General features: G+C 37.1%; 1 protein-coding gene across 6 annotated transcripts in view; it reads left to right on the forward strand.

The window, feature by feature from the left end:
- The window catches only part of NEDD4 (NEDD4 E3 ubiquitin protein ligase), a 145920-nt gene that overhangs the window by 47394 nt on the left and 78896 nt on the right, over nucleotides 1-19630 (forward strand). For 5 of the 6 annotated variants that reach the window (XM_070579508.1, XM_070579526.1, XM_008516282.2 and 2 more), the window contains exons 3-4: nucleotides 2612-2690; nucleotides 2790-2828. In XM_070579508.1, coding sequence (XP_070435609.1) covers nucleotides 2612-2690; nucleotides 2790-2828 — 118 coding nt within the window. Of the gene's footprint in view, nucleotides 1-2611; nucleotides 2691-2789; nucleotides 2829-19465; nucleotides 19504-19630 lie in introns of all 6 variants that reach the window. The other variant, XM_070579534.1, reaches the window with a different exon arrangement.

The raw sequence follows: 19630 nt of genomic DNA on the forward strand, positions 1-19630 counted from the left end.
CAAAAGATTTGCAAGAACTGTATACCAAAAACTGCAAAACACTGCTGAGGGAAATTGAATATCTAAATCAATGGATAAATATACCATGTTCATGGATTGGAAGATTCAGGATTGTTAGAATGGTATTTCTCTCTAACTTCATTAGATTTGGCACAGTCCTAGTCAAAATCCCAGCATGCTTTTTTAGAGAAATTGATAAGCTTGGTCTAATATTTTTATGCAAAATCAAAGGACATAGAATAATCAAAACAATTTAGAAAAAGAACAAAATTGGGGAACTTGTGCTACCTAATTTCAAGACTTACTATAGAGCTATAGAAATCAAGACAGACTTGCATTGGCATAAGGATAGATATATTGTTCAATGAAATAGAGTATATAAATACACACACACACATATACACATATATATGGTCAGTTGCTTTTTGAAAAAAAGTGTTAAGGTAGTTCAAGAGAAAAGATAGTCTTTTCAGTACATGGTACTGGAATAACTGGTTATCTGTATGGAACAAAATAAACCTGGTTCTTTACTGCACATCATATAGAAAATTAATAAGAGCTAATATTATAAAATTTCCAGAAGAACACATAGGAGAAAGTTGTTTCTTTATTGGGTTACATAAGATTTCTTGAATGGGACTCAAAAAGTATGAAACATAAAAGAAAGAAAAATGTTGAAGGGAACTTCATCAGAATTAAAAACAGTTGTTGTTTGAAAAACACAGTTAAGAAAATGAAAAGGCAAGCCACAGATTGGGAGAAAATATTTTCAAAACGTGTATCTTTATTATGCAGAGGCCTTTAATCCACGATATATAAAGACCTCTTACAATTCAATAACAATATGATTAAAAGGCCAATTCAAAATGGACAAAACTCTTGAACAGACATTGTCTGTGGACTATCCAGGTGGACGTGTATACCTGGGTGATGAGGTCAGGGGTATATATATGTATATTTACATTTACATTTTACATTTCTATTCAAGAGTATATAGTTATTGTTAAAACCATAGATGAGCTTGTGAAGGGAAAATGTAGAGAGAACAAAAGACCAGGGGCAACACTTTAGGGAATCTCAGTATTTAACTGGCAGATGGTAGAAGAGGAGCCTAAGAACAAAACTAACAGGGAACAAGTAGAGTAGTATAAGGAGAACCAGAAGGGAGTTGTGTCGTGAAAGCTAAATAAGATGCGTTTCGAAGAGAAAATGGTCAGTAGTATCAAATATAGAGGACCAACGAAATAACTACCTAGAAAGTGTTGATTGTTTTAGCAAGATTGGTGACTCTTCAAGAGCATTTTCAGACGAATGGGTCTGAAGGGAGGAGGGGCAAACCATATTGTAGAGTTTTAAAGATGGATGGGAGTTGAAGACATGAAGGAGGTGGTATGCTCTGGTGGTTAAGAGCATGGCCTCTGGAACCAGGTGCTAGAGTTCCAGTCCTGGCTTTTCCATTTACTAGCTGTATGATCTGCAATGAATTGACTTATCTCTCTGTACGAAATAGAGATAATAATAGTATCTACCTTACAGATGGTTATCAGGATTCAGAGAGTTAATACATGTAAACTACTTAGAACAGTGCCTGACACAGAGTAATTGCTAAATAAGTATCAATTGTTATTGTAGTTTTTATTATTATTAATATGGATTATTCTGTTGAAAAGTTTGACTAAGATGGGAAGAAAAAAAATCTAGTTTGCTTTTCTGGAGGAGAGAGGAAGAGTTAAGGAGGAGGGAATTTGAAAATATATTTATATGACTAGAAAAACCTAGATCAAAAGAAAAGCTGAAGGTATAAAAGAGAAGTGAAAATAGATGATGCAAGGTTGCAGAGGAGGCGGGAAGAAACTGGACAAGGGGATTGGCCCCACACTGGGGGTGCAACACCTGAATCACTGAAGTTAGGGGTAAAAATGGATGCTGATAAATACCAGTATGTTGGGAGTAGTCCTATGGCTTCGATTTTTTTTCAAAGTAAGAAGTAAGTTTGTATGAGGAAATGAGAGGAAGGGAGTTGGTGGTGGAGAATGGTGAGAACTTGGGATACTCAAGGGAGATGGGAGAAATGTGACCGTGGACAAGTAAAGTGTCTAAAGTCTTGCTTTGCAAACCTAAATATCACAAGATTTTCCTTCTATGTGTCTGTTTGTAGAAGGGGTTACATGATACACAGTTATTTTGAACTGAAAACACTTTGCCTTTATTTTGTAAAAAGAGTTTACACCCATGAGATAACTTCGAATCACCCAGGGTCCTATAAAGCTAGTGTAGACAGTCATTGAATTAACCATCCTAACTCAAAAAAAGAAATAATAGAATGAAAATCAAACAAAATTTCACACATCTAAAAAGGTTGGAAATCATTAAGTTGTGATTAAAAGGTTTTAGTTCTAATTCTTTGCCTATTTCACTAACATGGTACTTTAGCTTTTTAACAAGATGCAAAAATTACTATAATTACCCTTCCTTGCCGAAGGAACCCTTACTTTTAAGTATAGGAAATAATTGTAGAAATTGTTAACAAGGAAAATTCTGTGACTTTTATAGTTTGAGTTAGCTGGGTTTGGGAATAAGCAACAATTAAATTTTTTTTAAATTTTAACAGTGATCCCTATGTGAGAGTGACGTTATATGACCCAATGAGTGGAATTTTTACAAGTGTGCAAACGAAAACCATCAAAAAGGTTAGACTTAGCATTATTAAAATTTTTTTAAATACACTGGTTTATTTTTATATGACAAAATGTTAAAAAATTAGTTATACTATGTTTATTTTCTTTTAGACTTTGAATCCAAAATGGAATGAAGAAATATTATTCAGAGTAAGTATGCATTTTATTTCATTAAAACTGCAAAAATAATTTTTTTTATCAATAGGTTAGAATTAAAAGTTCTCACATAATATTCTAAAATGTAACTTATAAGAATTTGCCTAGATTTTTAAAACTTTAGAAAGAGTTAAGTCTAGGTATCCCTGTGGTGACATGGTCCTGGAACCATTTATCTTATGAAAAACATAAAGGTAAGGTAATGAACAGCTAAAACCTGGAATTATTCTAGTAAGCAAAACTGATTTAAAGACTATAATAGTCTTAATCCAATTTATCAGATTTTGGTGTTTTCCCTTAAAGACAATGCAATATTTGTGTCTCCCCAGTCATTTATTAAATAAACTGATCCAGGCAAGAAATGATGAGTTACTATCAATAAGTGAATGCATTTCTTCTTACATACCCTTCATTTGTATTCCTGCCTTTCCCCTCACCACACCTCACTACACCATAGGAGCAAACTATAATCAGCAGTTATTTCAGGCTTCTCAGGAGGGCCATCAGACTGACAACATCTCCTTGTACCTGTCTGTCAGAGTCCTTACTGATGCCAGAATCAACAGCTTACCAGCAGTGGTAGAGAGACATATCAGTCATCTCCCCTTCTCTGCTGGATTATACCCATTTGTACATTCCATATTGAAAACATTCTTCCTTGACTTCATATTCCACTTTAGCTGTTGACTCTTTTCTCTGTTTACCCGAATAACCAATATCCTGCCCCCATCATTTCTCCTTCTCCAGTACATTCCTTAACCCACTCTAATCAAAGTCACATAGCATCCCTCAAATGAAACTGCTCTTCTTGAGGTCACCAGTGACCTCCACGTTGCTATGTTCATCTAATCTCATCTTAATCTTGCTCTTAGCAGCATTTGACGTGGACGACCATTCCCAAAACACCAGCCTATCTGGAGTCTTCTATGGTGCCACACTTGATTTCAGTCAGGAAAACAGAAGCCCCTCCTCTGTATTTCACATTTGAAGTTTTTTTGTTTTGTTTAAGGATGATTAGCCCTGAGCTAACATCTGCCACCAATCCTCCCATTTTTCTGAGGAAGATTGGCCCTGAGCTAACATCTCTGTCCATCTTCTTCTATTTTATATGTGAGACACCTGCCACAGCATGGCTTGATAAGCAGTGCGTAAGTCTGTGCCCGAGGTCTGAGCCGGCGAACCCCAGGCCGCCAAAGCAGAGTGCAGGAACTTAACCATTGTGCCACCGGGTTGGCTCCTTGTTTTGTTTTAATAAGTGGAAGGAAAAAAAATGTTCAAGCAAATGTCTGAGAAGCTATTGCTGAAGATCCAGCCAACAGTACCAACTAGAGTGCTTCTGGTTTTTCTGGTTCAGAGAAGGATCTCCCCCACTCTATTTAATATGGCATAAAAACAGCTTTTGTAATCAGTTTGGAAATTTTAGTCTCTTGAGGAAATGGTATTGAGTTGACTGGGTAGTCATTTGGAGGAAAATGAAACTAAATTTCTGGTTTACTTTCACTAGAATAAATTCCAGATTTGATAACCTCTGGTTTTGATTGCTTCTTTGGCATAAGTATTGCTTAGGAAAGAGTTTTAAAAATTCTCAAGTGGTTGAGTTTTTTATTTATTTACACTTTTATTATTGTTTTACTAATTTTATTGTGTTTTTTCTTAGAAATATATGTGTTCAATGTATTGGAGTTTTTTTGTACCTCTTACTCTTTTCTCTCTTTTAATATCTTTGGCTTGCACATGTCGAATAATTTTTAGCCATAATAAGGATGAATGTTTGTCTTGTTCCAAATTTTAATGGGAATACATCTAGCCTTTCTCCATTAAACATAGCTTTTTATTATTTATCATATTAAACAGGTATTTAGCTATTTATATTATTGTTATTTTTTTCAAGAGTTAAAAAAAATCAATACTTCTAACTTTAGACATGATGCATTGATAGGGCTTTGAACTTAACCTGATGCTGTAAACAACTCTAAAGCTGGAGCAAATATATTAAGGATTTTAGCAGGATCTAGACCCAGATTTTAGCAAACCCACAACATAATATTCAAAATGTATCCAGAATTATTTCACATACAACAAACCATGAAAATATGACCAATTCTCAAAAGAAAAGACAATCAACAGATGCCAGTCTCAGGATGATCCAGACATTGAAATTATTAGTAAAATCCTTTAAAGCATCTATTATAACTTTTATAACCATGCTCTATGACATAATGGTAAACACTCTTGAAACAAATGGGAAAGTGGACATTCTCAGCAGACAAACAGAAACTATAAAGAGGAATGAAATAGAAATAGAACTTAAGAATATAATATCCAAAATTTTAAAAATCACTGGATGAGCTCAATAACAGAATGGAGATAATAGTGAAAAGAATAGTGAAAAATGAACTTAAGATAGATCAGTAGAAATTATCTAATCTGAAGAACAGAAAATGAAATTTGAAAGAAAATTAGTAGAGCCTGAGGGACCTGTGGATAATATTAAAAGAGTCTAATATTTGGGTCATTGAAGTCTCAGAGAGGAAAAAGACATTAGGGGAGAAAAATATTTGAAGAACTATTGGCCAAAAATATCCCAAATTTGGTGAAAGATATCTATTTACAGATTAATGAAATTCAGTGAAACCCAAATATAGTAAATGCAAAGAAAACCATGCTCAGACACAACTTAATCAAACTGATGAAACCAAAGATAAAAAAGGAATCTTGAAAGCTGCCAGGGAAAATAATACATTATTTATAGGGGAACAATGCTTCAGGTAACTATGGATTTCTCATCAGAAACTATAATGAAACAGCATAATTAAGATACCAAAAAAGAAAGAACTTTCAGGGGCCAGCCCCATGGCCGAGTGGTTAAGTCCACATGCTTTGCTGTGGCGGCCCAGGGTTTCCCCAGTTCAGATCCTGGGCGCAGACATGGCACTGCTCGTCAGGCCACGTTGAGACAGTGTCCCACATGACACAACTAGAAGGACACGCAACTAGGATATGCAACTATGTACCAGGGGGGTTTGGGGAGATAAAGCAAAAAAAAAAAAGATTGGCAACAGTTGTTAGCTCAGGTGCCCATCTTTAAAAACAAGCAAACAAACAAAAACAAAAAAAAGAAAGAACTTTCAACTCAGAGTTCTGTATCTAACAAAAATATCTTTCAGGAATGACAGTATAATAAGGTATTCTAAGCTGAAGAAAAATAAGAGAATTTACTGCATGCCAACCCACTCTAAAGGAAATGCTAAAAGAAATTATTTAGACTAATGGTAAATTATATCAGAGGGAAATTTAAGACTTCAGAATTTAAGGAAAAGCAATAGAAATAGTAAATATCTGTAATTATAATAGACTGGGTTTTTTCTTCGTAAGTTCTTTAAAATATGTATGGCTATTGAAAGCAAAAATTATAATATCAGTGGGATTTTTCAATTTATGTATGTGTAATGCATATTACAACCATAACGTAAAAGAGTGAGGGTAAGGCAACCTATTTGTTTATAAGGCTTCTACATCTTACTTCAAGTGGTTTAATAACTTTAAGTAGACCATGAAAAGTTATGTATATTGTAATCCCTAGTGCAACCACTAAAAAATAATATACAGTGGGCTTGCCTAGTGGCACAGTGTTTAAGTTCACATACTCCGCTTTGGCAGCCCAGGGTTCTCCAGTTCAGATCCCAGGCACGGACCTATGCACCACTCCTCAAGCCATGCTGTGGCAGGCGTCCCACATATAAAGTAGAGGAAGATGGGTATAGATGTTAGCTCAGGGTTGATCTTCCTCAACAAAAAGAGGAGGATTGGTGGCGGATGTTGGGTCAGGGCTAACCTTCCTCAAAAAAATAATATAGAGTCATAGCCAAAAAGCCAGTAACAGAAACAAAAAACAGAGAGCAAATTCATCAAGAAATCATAACAATTCTGTGTATGCACCTAAAAACAATGCTTGAAAATATACAAAGCTATCAATAATAGAACTGAAAGGAGAAATAGGCAAATATACAATTGTATTTGGAGAGTTCAGAACTCTTCTCTCAGTAACTGGTATAACAGGCAGACTAAGAAAACTCCATAAAGATATAGAAGTCCTAGACAACACTATCAGATCAATTTTACCTAATTGACATTTATAGACCCTCCACCTCAGCAACAGCAGAATACATGGTCTCTTCAATTGTACATGGCTTACGAGTAAGCTGAGCCAAAAGCCAAACTTTAACAATTTAAAAAAAATAGAAATCATGCAAAGTATATGTACTATACTCCAGTATAGTACTCCAGAATATAGTACTCCAGTACTATATTCCAGTATAGGCTCTGACTATAATGGAATTAAAGTAGGAATCAGTAACACAAAGATATCTGAAAAAATCCTCAAATATTTTATAGTTAAACATACTTCTAAATAACCCATGGGTCAAATTCTCAAGGGAAATAAAATATTTTAACAGGATGAAATAAAAATACAAAGTCAAAATTTTTAGGATTCAGCTAAACCACTGCTTGAAGGGAAGTATATAGCATTAAATGCTTATATTAGAAAAGAAGAAAGGTCTGGAAACATTAATCTAAGCTTCCATCTTATCTAGAAAGTAACATCACTATAGAACCTACAGACATTAAATGGATAATAAGGGATACTAGGAATGACTCTCTGCCCGTAAATTCAATAACTTAGATGAAATGGACTAATTCCTTTAAAGACATTTACTAGCAAAACTTTAAGAAGAAATAAATTACCTGGAAAGTCCCTTATCTCTTAAAAAATTGCATTTGAAGTTAAAAACTTTTCAACAAGGAAAACTTCAGGCCCAGATGGTTCCACTGTTGAGTTCTACCACTCATTTGAGGAATAAGTAATTCCAGTTCTATACAATGTCTTATCAAAAATAGAAGAGGAAGGAACATGTCCCAGTTCATTCATGAGGCCAGCATTGCCCTGATACCAAAACGATACAAAGACTTAATAAGGAAATAAAACTGCAGACCATTAACTCTCATGACCATAGCAATTTCATGGTAAGTTTACTAAATTGGGCCTCTTCCATTCTGAAAGGCCAGTAATTTGTCCTCACAGGGGTAGATACTTCTTCCGGGTATGTGTTTGCCTTTTGTGCCTGCAGAACTTCAGCTAGCACAACTATCTGGTGGCTTACAGAATGCATGTTCCATAGGGATGGAAATCCACACTACATTTCATCCTTCCAGGGGACCCACTTCACAGAGAAGGAGGTGCAGGAATGAGCCCATGACTATGGGATCCATTGGTCACATCACCTACCACACCTTCTAGAAGGAGGCAATCTCATAGAGCCCTGGAATGGCCTACTGAAGGCACAACTGAACCACCAATATGGAGGCAATGCTCTGCAAAGATGGGGTGCCAGTCTATTCATTAAATCAGAGACCTCAGTTATGAGGCTGTGTTTGCAACAGAAAGTATATACAGGTCCAGGAACGAAGGAGTATAAGTAGGAGTGGCCCCACTCACCATCATTGCTGAAGACCCACTGAAGGACTATGTGCTTCCCATCCCGGCAACTCTGGGCTCTGCTGAGTTAGCTCTCCAAGTCCCCAAATGGAGTACACTCTTTCCAGCGGACATAGCAAGGGCCCCATCGAACCACAGTCTACTGAGAGAGAGCCAGGGCACTCTGGACTCCTTGTATCCTTGTGTCCAGGAACCAACGGGTGACTTGGGTGCGCTTGTATGTATAGTCATTCTTCGGGGTCTGTCTGGTTTCTGCAGGGACAGACTGGAGAATTATATGAACATATGATAGGAACCAGCCTTGTATCCTATAGGTCTTTAGTGGTGGTACTAATCTCTGACATTCCCACTGGGTTGCAATATTTTTGTTGGTTTTGTTTATTTTTTTAACAGCTTTTTTGGGATATAATTCACATAACATACAATTCACCCTCTCAAAGTGTACAATTCAGTGGTTTTTGTATATTTACAGAGTTGTGCAACCATCACCAAAATCAATTTTAGAACATTTTCATCACTCCAAAAAGAAACCTCATACCTACTAGCTGTCACTCCCCATTTTTCCCCACAATACCGGTACCCCCTCCACGCAACTACCAGTCTACTTTCTGTCTCTTAGATTTGCCTATTTTGGACATTTCATATAAATGGTATCATACGGTACGTGGTCCTTTGTGTCTAGCTTCTTTCACTTAGCATAATGTTTTCAAAGTTTAATCATATTGTAGCAGGTATCAGTACTTCATTTCTTTTTATTGCCAAATAATATTCCATTGTACGGATATACCACACTTTATTTAGCCATGCATCAGTTGATGGACATCTGGGTTGTTTAGACTTTTTAACTATTATGAATACTTGTGCCGTGAACAGTTGTGTACAAGTTTTTGTGTGACCATATATTTTCATTTTTCTTGGGTATATGCCTGGGAGTGGAATTGCCAGGTCATATGAGGAACTGCCAAACTGTTTTCCAAAGTGGCTGTACCATCTTACATTCCCTCCAACAGTGTATGAGCGTTCTGATTTCTTCACATCCTTGCCAATACTTGTTATTTCCTGTCTGTTTTATTATAGCCCTACTAGTGGGTGAGAAGTGGTATCTCATTGTGGTTTTTATTTGCATTTACATGCTGTTTAATTCTTGAAGCATCTTCAGAATGTAATCTCTCATTCTCTATCACGCCCAGCAGGGTTATGTGGGATTTAACACTAGTTATTATCTTCATAGCCAGCAGAGAAGTGGGGGCAACTCCTGAAGAGAGAACCCTTTCCTTCGTTCGGGAGAAGCCTCTGCAGTGTCTACCGCATAAGGAAGTGCTAGCTCTTGCCACAGAGGGCTGGGCTGCTGTACTGTGCAAGCTCTGTGAGGTTCAGGGGACTGCGGAGCCAAAATCCTCAGGAGCATCCACCCAGATCCTCCTATCCCAAACATCAGGATCCCGGGTTTTCCCAGCCAAGGCCCTGACTTTAACAGAGACTTGCAGTGGCTGAGCATTTAAATGTCTCTGGAGCTCTGCAACCCTGTCAACTCTATCTGAGTCTACTCGGTTGTGTCCTCTTTATAAGCTACCAAAGAGGCCCTGTGCCTCTCATATTTAACCCTTAGCTGTATGTTAACTGCCCTCATTTTCTCATTATCTTTCTATAAGTCATCAATACAGTATAGTAGTAACTAGCTAACTCCGTTGTCCCTGTAGACATTATTCTCCCCACATCTTTCAAGTATCACACTGGTAAGGGTGTTCCCCTCTGTTAGGACATTTCCCCAGACACCGCTGGAGAAATCTTTAGGAATTGGGCCACCACCTTGTGCCGAGAACTGTATGTGCCCCACATTCTGCTCCGGAAGGGCAGCTCCTTGCCAGCCTGATGAGTGTGGGCTGTTCCACAAACTCCACTACCCATACCGTCTCTGTTGGTGTGGGCCCTCTAAAAAACAGACACCAAGATGGGATTAGCTATGTAAGAGGTTTATTGGGGAGCACCTGTGAAGGTCAAACAGGGAGGATGCACAGATGGGGAGAACCTCCTCATCATGATGCAGTCCAAACTCCTATGCAAGGAGAGGGGAGAAGGGATTGGATGGGAAGAGCCTCTCACTGCAGCACAGTTCTGAGAAAGTCTCATCAAGGCTGATGGGGAGTCTCCCATCAAAGGTCATCTGGGAGGTTGTTAGGAAAGTCCAATGCTGGGCAAGAATGGCTGAGCTCTAGCATCCCCATTGTGCCTAGTCTTTTACTGGGAGCAAGAAAGGAGAACACAGTGGGTAGGTTCATATGTGCATTGTTAGCTGGGGGTTGTCAGTCAACTATGCTCCTCACAGCAGCTTCTCTTGAAAGAGATCCAAGTACCTCACATTGTAATTCTTGGAGCAGCCACTAAGAATTAAAACAGAAAATTGTGGGTAAAAGTCCAATAAAGGAAATAAAGTGGAATATGAAGAAATACTCAATAATTTTTTTGAAGACAGAAGGGAAGAAAAGAGGAATAAAGACAAATAGAAAAGAAATAGAAAGATTATAGTTATAAAGCCAAATATCTCAATAATTGCTAAAAAAAAAAAAAGCAAGAATCAACTACTATAGGCTATTTACAAGAGACGCTGAGTATCAAGACATAGACAGGTTAAAAGTAAAAGTACAGACAAAGATATACCATGAAAACAAGGAACCAAACCAAGCCAAACAAAACAAAACCCTGATATAGCTGTATTAACAGTAGATGAAGTAGACCTCAGGACAAAGAGTATTAGTAGACATAAAGAGAGACATTTCGTGGTCATAAAAGGGCTTATTCATCAAGAAGACATACGATCCTAAATGTGTAGGCACTAATGAAAGAGCTTCAAAATTACAAAGCAAAAACTGACAGAACTAAATAGAAAAATAAAGAAATCCAGAATAGTTGAAGATTTTATCACTACTCTCTCAATAATTGATAAAACTAGATGAAAAAAGCAAGTACATAAAAGATTTGAGCAATGCTGTCAATCGACTTAACCTGTTTGGCATGTGTGGAATACTACATCTAATACCTGAAGAATATACGTTCTTTTTATATGCCCATGGAACATTCAGCAAGGTAGACCATGTGTTGGGCCATACAAGAAGCCTGATTATGTTTAAAATGTTTGAAAGTCAACAGAATATGTTCTCTGACTATAACAAACTTAAGAGAATTCAGTAAGACAAATATATTTGGAAAATCCACACATATTTGGAAATTAAGCAGCATGCTTGAAAATAAGCCATGGATCAAAAAAGAAATCATGAGGAAAATTAGAAAATGTTTTAACTGATTGATGATTAAATCATAACATATTAAAATATGAGATGAGTTAATTCAGTGCTTCGAGAGAAATTTACACCTTTAAATGCTTATATATAAAAGAAAAAAGATGTAAAAATCAATGATCTAAGTTTCTACCTTAAGCAAAAAAAAAAAGTAGAGGGAAGGAAGTAAGAGTGGAAATCAATGAAATAGAAATGGATGAAAAGTAGAGAAAATAAATGAAACCAAAGGTAGTTCTTTGAAAAGATTAATGAAATTGGTATACCACAGCTAGCCCAAGTGAGAGAGAGAGAACTCAAATGGCAACTATCAGAAATGAAAGGAACATCATACAGACATTAAAAAAATAGGGTATTATTAGGGACAACTTTATGTCAATAATTTTAACAACTTAGCTAAAATGGATAAATCTCTTAAAAGCCTAAAATATGTCAAAACCAGTATGAGTAGGGATAGAATATGTGGATATCTGTTAGAGGAATTAAAATTATAATTAAGATTTTAAAAATTAAAATTGTTTAAAGTCTTCTCATTCTTTTGTATAATCTTGATTTCCTCTTAGATAGGATGCTTGAAAGTTGGTACTAATTTGGGATTAGAGATGTTACCACAAAAATAAGAAAGAAGGCCATGTGTAAATGATAAACCAGGCTCTTGACTCTACTGTCTTTTACTCATTGTCTCTTTTACCATAGTTTCGGTATTACCAAATATTCTAGCCAGCATTACTTTACTCTGGGATCACAGGCTGCACATTTATTTTAATCAGAAATTTTGCAAATATATTGCAAGGGTAACTAGATAAATTTGTGCAAATCAATGCTAATTCATCACAACTAGAAAAAGAACTGAAAACACATAGTGATTTAAGACTGTACAAAGGACATTATTATGTGTGGTCTCCCATTTTCGTCTTTGTCATTTGTATTATTACTTACACATAGCACAAAATGTCTTCAACTGAGTGTATTCACATAAACATATCTATTGAGATTATATATTACAGTAAAAACTTGGTTGTTGGGCATATAGCCAAATGGAAATTGTGGTCAGAAGTTGAAGGTAGGTTTTATATCTTTGAGAAAACGTGAAAACGTCAAAAAAATTTTTTGTGGAGAACTGTTATTGGTAGGTTAACAAACAGAGGAAACTCCAAATTGAAGTCAGGGCTCAGTAGCAAATTATGGTAAAATGTACACTTATAGTTGCTCAGATGGGATGAAGGAAGGCAGGTTACAGGAGGAAAAAGAATCTGACATGTGAAGTGCTGGGTACAGGTTACGTACTCTGTACATAAGCGTAGTGCATGAACATCTGAGAAAGACAGCTCTACCTCCACTCCATTCCCTGTGTTCCTGTCATGCTTAGTTTGTATCTTTAGTGTTCATACTCATCATATTCTATTTACATGATGTGTATATGTTTGTGTGTATATTTGTAGTATGTTACAGAAACAATGTAACTTGTACATGGTATTTTTATAAAGAGAAATAAAAATTAGCCATAATTTAATCTCCATAAAACCATTACTGATTATGTGATCCTCTAGTATTTTTCCTGTGTATTTTATCCACATATTTATACTTCTCCACCTCCGCCATACAAAAAATTGTTGTAATATTTTTCTATACTTGTTTTCCAGGCACTTTGCTAATGCTTGTTAATGAGCTGGCCACAGTCCCTACCCTCATCGAAGCCGATCACTACTGTGGACCCCTCTGAACAAATTTCTCAAAATAATTGCCGCTGTGCTGAGCATTAGGAAAGGGAAGACACCAGATGCTAGGGAGTGAATATCAGGGGCATATTAGGGAATTTAGGGGGATCCCTGAATCTAGAGGATTTAGGGAAGGCCCCTCTGAGGAAGCATGTTATTTAGGATGCTTTCAGTTTCAGATAACAGACTTGAAATAACAACTAATATTGGCTTAAACAGTGAGCTCATTTATTCTTTCTAATCGCAAGCAGTATACACAGAGGAAGGGTGGTGACTGAACAGAGTCACGTGGGACCCAGCCTCTCTGGGATTCTCGTGGCTTTCTAGCCGTGGTCACAAGATGCTCGCAGCAGTTCCAAATGTCACAGCCTCACACAATGATGTCCAGAGGCAGAAAAGGGAGAGGTTTTCCCCACCTGTCTCCTTTAAAAAGGGAAGAACCCTTTTCCGAAAGTTCCCCCAGGAGACTTTGATTCATGTCTCTTGGGCCAGAATTGTGTCATGTGTATATTTCTCACCGAGTCCTTGGTAAAGAGAGTTGAGTTACCATGAGGATCAGAAGAATCAGGATTCAGCCCCTGGGGGTGTGGAGTGGCCATCTCTCCCTGACACGCATTGTCCAATATTTGAACAGAATCAGATTTCTGTAAGCTAGGAAGAAAGGGAGGGGCACCCCATTAATAAAGCACTAAGTGAATTATGTACATCCATACGATGAAGTCCTCATCAGCTGTTTAGAAAGAGGCAGATGTGTGTGTATTGAAGAGCATTAGCTTCAAAATGTATTTAGTGAAGGAACAAAGGTAGAGAACACTGTGTATATGATGCATCTATTTGTGTTTAAAATCAGAAACAAAAAAATGCTCTCTCATATGCCAATATTTGCAGAAAATGCTTCTGGAAGGACCTAAGAAAACGTTTACAGTATTTTCTCTGAGGGTGATAAGAGAGAGATTTATAATTCGCTATATCTTTTTTACTGTTTTGGTTTTCCCCTACAGTTATGTATCTATAATTTATTTTTGTATTTGTTGATTAGAAATAACTAATTGGGGCCAGCCCAGTGGCACCGTGATTAAGTTCACACGTTCCACTTCAGTGGCCCAGGGTTCACCGGTTCGGATCCTGGGTGTGGACATGGCAACACTTGGCACGCCATGCTGTGGTAGGCATCCCACATATAAAGTAGAGGAAGATGGGCACAGATGTTAACTCAGGGCCAGTCTTCCTCAGCAAAAAGAGGAGGGTTGGCAGCAGGTAGCTCAGGGCTAATCTTCCTCAAAAAAAAAAAGAAAAGAAAAAAGAAATAACTAACTGTATAGAAAAACAAAGTAGAAAGACATAAAACATGTAAATAAAAATGCCAAGATACTTTCTATCTATATAATGCTTGTAAAAAAATGTATCTAATTCATTTAAATTTTTTCAAGTTTTATTTTAAAATATACTTCCAACATATGTCCACACAAAAACTTGCACATGAATGTTCATAGCATCATTATAGTCAAAACGTAGAAAAAAACTAAATGTCCATCTATCAACAAAAGAGTGGATAAACAAAATGGGGTATATACATACCATGGGATATTATTCAGCTATAAAAAAAAGTGAAGTGCCGATAATGCTACAACATGGGTGAACCTCGAAAATATTATGCTAAGTGAAAGAAGCCAATTGGAAAAGACCACATGTTGTATGATTCCATTTATATTAAATGTGTAGAATTGGCAAATTTATAGAGACAGAAAGTAAATTAGAGGTTGCCTGAGACTAGGGAGGTTGAGGGGAAATTAGGAGTGACTGCTAAGGGGCATGGGGGTTTCTTTTGGAGGCGATGAAAATGTTCTAAAGTTGTGATGGTGGTTGCACACTGTATGAATATACTAAAAACCATTGAATTGTACACTTTCAGTGGGTCACTTGTATGGTATGTGAATTATATCTCAATAAAGTTATTTTTTTAATGTGCTTACATTGTTTTTCCTGCATCCACCAGCAAAATTTCCAGGAACACTACTTCAGGTTATTTATGAATATCACAGAATAAATTGAAACATATCAATCCCTTTGTTCGTTGAAAATTTGGTTACTCCTCTGGCAAGATTTTTTTTCTCTACTCTTTTATGCATGTATAGACTTGCATACTTACCCTTTTTCCAAAAACCTGTCACTAGTATTTTTGGTTTTGTTCCTTCTGCTTTCACCTTTCCTATAAATATGAGCCTGTAAACTCTATTTTTTGTGACCATAGCTTTACTCCTATTTTTAATAATTTTCTTAAAAAATCATCTGATCAAAGAATTCACACAAAGATTAAAAATGAGATAGTATAAAGGGGCTTATAAGGAACAGCAACAGACTCTGGTGCCCCATCCTCCCGCCTATTCCTGCTTCTCAGGAGGAACCACTTTTTAACTGTTTCTCTTTGTTATTGGATCATTATTCCCATATTGCTGAATAGCTCATACATCCATGTCCCAAGTGGACTTCCAGCTATGATAGATGAGTAAATAGTCAACTTATGTTTGGCTAATAGTTTGGACTCTCATAGGATTCCAGGTTGAAGATAATTTTTCCTCAGAGACTTAAAGGCATTGCTTTATCATCATTGAGCATTGTGTTGCTGTTGAAAAGTCTGATTCTTAGTCCTTTGGGGATGGTCTTTCTCTCTCTGTTTGAAAATTTTGATAGTTATCCTTATCCTAGTGTTTTAAAATTTCACAGTGATATGCCTTGTGTGTACAGTTTTTAAAATCTATTATAGTGGACCTTTGGTAAGCACTTCAATATAAAGACTGCTGTTTCCCTTTGGCTCTGAAAATTTTAGGGTGAATTATTTTTTAAATAAGTTTCTTCCCTCTGTTTGTGTTATCATTTGAGGATTCCAACTGCTTGGATATGGGGTCGCCTAGACTGATTCTGTCTTTCTCAACAGGAATTCCTCATGTGAACCACAGAACACAGGAAATGGTTTGAGTGACTGTTTTCTCACATCTTCTGAGGGTGGTCTTATCCAGTACCATTCTAGATACGTAGGAGAGAAATTAATAGATAGCATACAGTGAATGTGTTAGGTCAGCAAACTTTTTCTTGTAGGGCCAGATAGTAAATATTCTAGGTGTCACGGTCCAGGAGGCAAAAATCAAGGCTATTATGTAGGTATCTATATATCCATTTAAAATGTAACCATTTAAAAATATAAAAACGTTTTTATCTCATGGACTGTAAAAAAAAAAAAAAATTGGGTGGCTGGCTGGATTTGGCCCCCAAGCCATAGTTTGTTTAACTTCTGTTTTAGGGCATTAAGGCTTGTTTCAGTGAATCTGTTCATAAAAATCCTCTTTTTTAAATTTTCTCTCTCATTTTCCATTAACTTAGCTTTTTGTTCTACATTTTGTGAGATTTCTGCACATTTACTTTAAATTCCTTATATTTGAATTCAACGGTCACTTTTAGCTCCAAAACCTCCCCTTTGTTCTCCAATTGTTCCCTTTTTCTGGTATTCTATTTTTGGTTTATAGATGCAAGACTTTCCCAGATATTTCCAAGGATCCTAGTTACAGTTTTTTAGAGTGTTTTCTTTTGTTTTCTAAATTATCTCTTTTTCCTTTGGGGACAATTTTTCTGTTTGTACGTCTGTGATCTCTGGTAATTTAGCCATAGTTAACAGTGAGACGTAGAAAAACCATGTATTGCTTCTATACATAAAAAGGCATAAACATTCAACAATTACATGTTACATTTTTAGTTACCACTTATATTTTATATGTTAAAACCGGTGGTTGCATTTTTGTTAAATCTCTACCTGAACTCAGACGCAGAGAAACTCTGATAATGTGTGTGTGTCTGTGTGTGTGTGTGTGTGTACCATCCAGAGGGCTGGGTGCTACCTGAACATTCTCTCATCAGGGGCGGTTGCCCCCTTTGCTTTGTACCCTGTGTTTTTAAAATAGTTTTCAACTCCCTCTGCCCTGCTTCATTGCTTTCATCCCTGCTTCATCTGTCTACTAAGGAGTTGTTGAAATTGCTCACCTGCTGGTGGCCTTCACATGTGATCTTTGCTGTGATGGTTTTCTACCTTTCATAAACTACTATTACTTATATAGGATCTCAAGAAGGAGAGATTAAATGTTTGTGTGCAGGTTGCCATTTTGAATTAGTATTCTTACACATTTTTAATTGTATTTTTTCATTTATTCTGTGCCTCTGATATAAAAAAAAGTACACAAGTCTTTCATGGTGTTTATCATTCAGTAGGGAGATATCACACATACACGATTAAGTTTAGTAAAAGGAGGAATGTAGTCACTGTTGTGATAAACTGAAAACAGAGGAGCAGGAGTGATGGGAGATGAGGCTTTAGGGAGGAGTTGACATTTGAGCTGAGGCTTCAGCAATGGGTGGCTTTTAGACACATGGAGAGAAGGTATTTCAAGTGGAGAGACCTTAGCGTGTACAAGAAGTACAGGTCAGAAAGCGCAGGAAGCAGTGAGCAGTCTGTTTCTAACGTGATTGGAACATAGGGTGTATGTGGATTTAGTTGGGCAGGAGGACAGCTGTAGAAGACAAGGCTGGAAAGGCAAATTGGACTCATCATGAAGCATCGTTCCACGCTCAGGCGTTTGGATTCTATTCTTTAGGCCATCGGGAACAACTGTTGAGTAGGGCAGTAAAGATGGCCTAAACTGTCTTTTAGGTTAAGTCATTCCAGTAATAGTAGGAAAAACAGCTTAAAAAGATAAGATAGTTGAGGTACAGAATCTTGTTAGGAAGCTATTAATAGTAGGCTGAAACAGGACAGCAGGGGCCTGAGTAGGTCAGATATTTTATACCTATTTTCTTAGCGATATGCATTGAACATCTACAGACTATCTGCCAGGTACTTTGACGGACACTGAGACTTCCGATTTTTTCTCTCAAAATGTTTTTCATGGCCTTGTCTCCCTCCCTATTCTCACTGGGACCATCCCAGGCAGCTCTCAGCACTTCATGCATGAGTTACTAGGGCACAGTCCCCATGGACTCCAGGGTCTCTCTCCAGTCCAATCCATTCCAATTCATAAAAGCTTCATTTTCTTCCCTACCGATCAAGTCTTAACTCCTTTTCTGGATTTCCATACCCTCAGCCTGGCTCTACCCCAACTAACCAAATTTTTCTTGACACTTTCTAATACAAAAATGTTCTTATCAGTTTGATCTCTATAGAACATGCTCATTCTGCCCCCATGCCTTTCTTCATGTGATCTGCTGGCTGTAAATGTTCTCTATACTTTCTTATTCCAATCTTCCCATCTTTCGAGTCTCAGCTCAGCTTTATCTCCTCCCCAAAACTTTCTCTACATCTTCTTAGAAAAGACGAAAATCTTACACTTACACTATTCATCTTACACTATTTTTCTATTCCCATGGTGTCTAGCCCTTGACTGGGGCTTCCATCCTCATAGTTGCCCAGGGCTACATTATGATTGTAGGAGTGCCCACTGTCCTAACCAAGTTCCAGACAGGAAAGAGAAATGCAAAGGGCAAAAGGGACGTCTCGCCCAGCTGAGTTAGCCCCCTCTAAAGAGCTCTCCCAGAAGTCCCATCCGATGACTGCGACTAGGTTACCTCTAGTTGCAGGGAATCATTTTTATTTTTTGTTTTTATTTTAGTTTTTTTATGAGGAAGATTGGCTCTGAGCTAACATCTGTGCCAATCTTCCTCTTTTTTCTTGAGGAAGATTGCCACTGAGCCAGCATCAGTGCCAGTCTTTCTCTGTTTTATGTGGGATGCCACCACAGTGTGGCTTGATGAGCAGTGCTAGGTCCGTGCCTGGGATCCGAACCTGCAAACCCCAGGCCACCAAAGCAGAGCGCGCGAACTTAACCACTATGCCACTGGGCCAGCCCCCATTTTTAGATAGACATATTCAGAGCTTCAGTGTTGGACAAATCCAAAGGGCACGGTTCAGATAGAAAACAATACATAAAATAGAATGGAGTGTTTGATATTTCAATCTGAGTGGTGACACACTATAGATATATAAAAAGTCATCAAGCTGTATATATAAGGCTAGTAAAATTTATACTTTACTGATTGTATGTTATACTTCAATTTTAAAAAATTAATGCCCCTCTCCCCCAGAGTTGTGCAGTATGGTGACCCTGGACATGTTGCTGCAGGTAAAATTAGGATTATGTTCTCAGAAGGACATAAGGGAGGGTGGACATTGGGTTAATTATCTAAAAATCTTCGTTACACTCATAGGACTTTTTTCTGAAGGCTATCCATACCTTTGACATGTAAACC

Source organism: Equus przewalskii, chromosome 1 (assembly GCF_037783145.1).
Source record: "Equus przewalskii isolate Varuska chromosome 1, EquPr2, whole genome shotgun sequence".
NCBI classification, from domain to species: domain Eukaryota; kingdom Metazoa; phylum Chordata; class Mammalia; order Perissodactyla; family Equidae; genus Equus; species Equus przewalskii.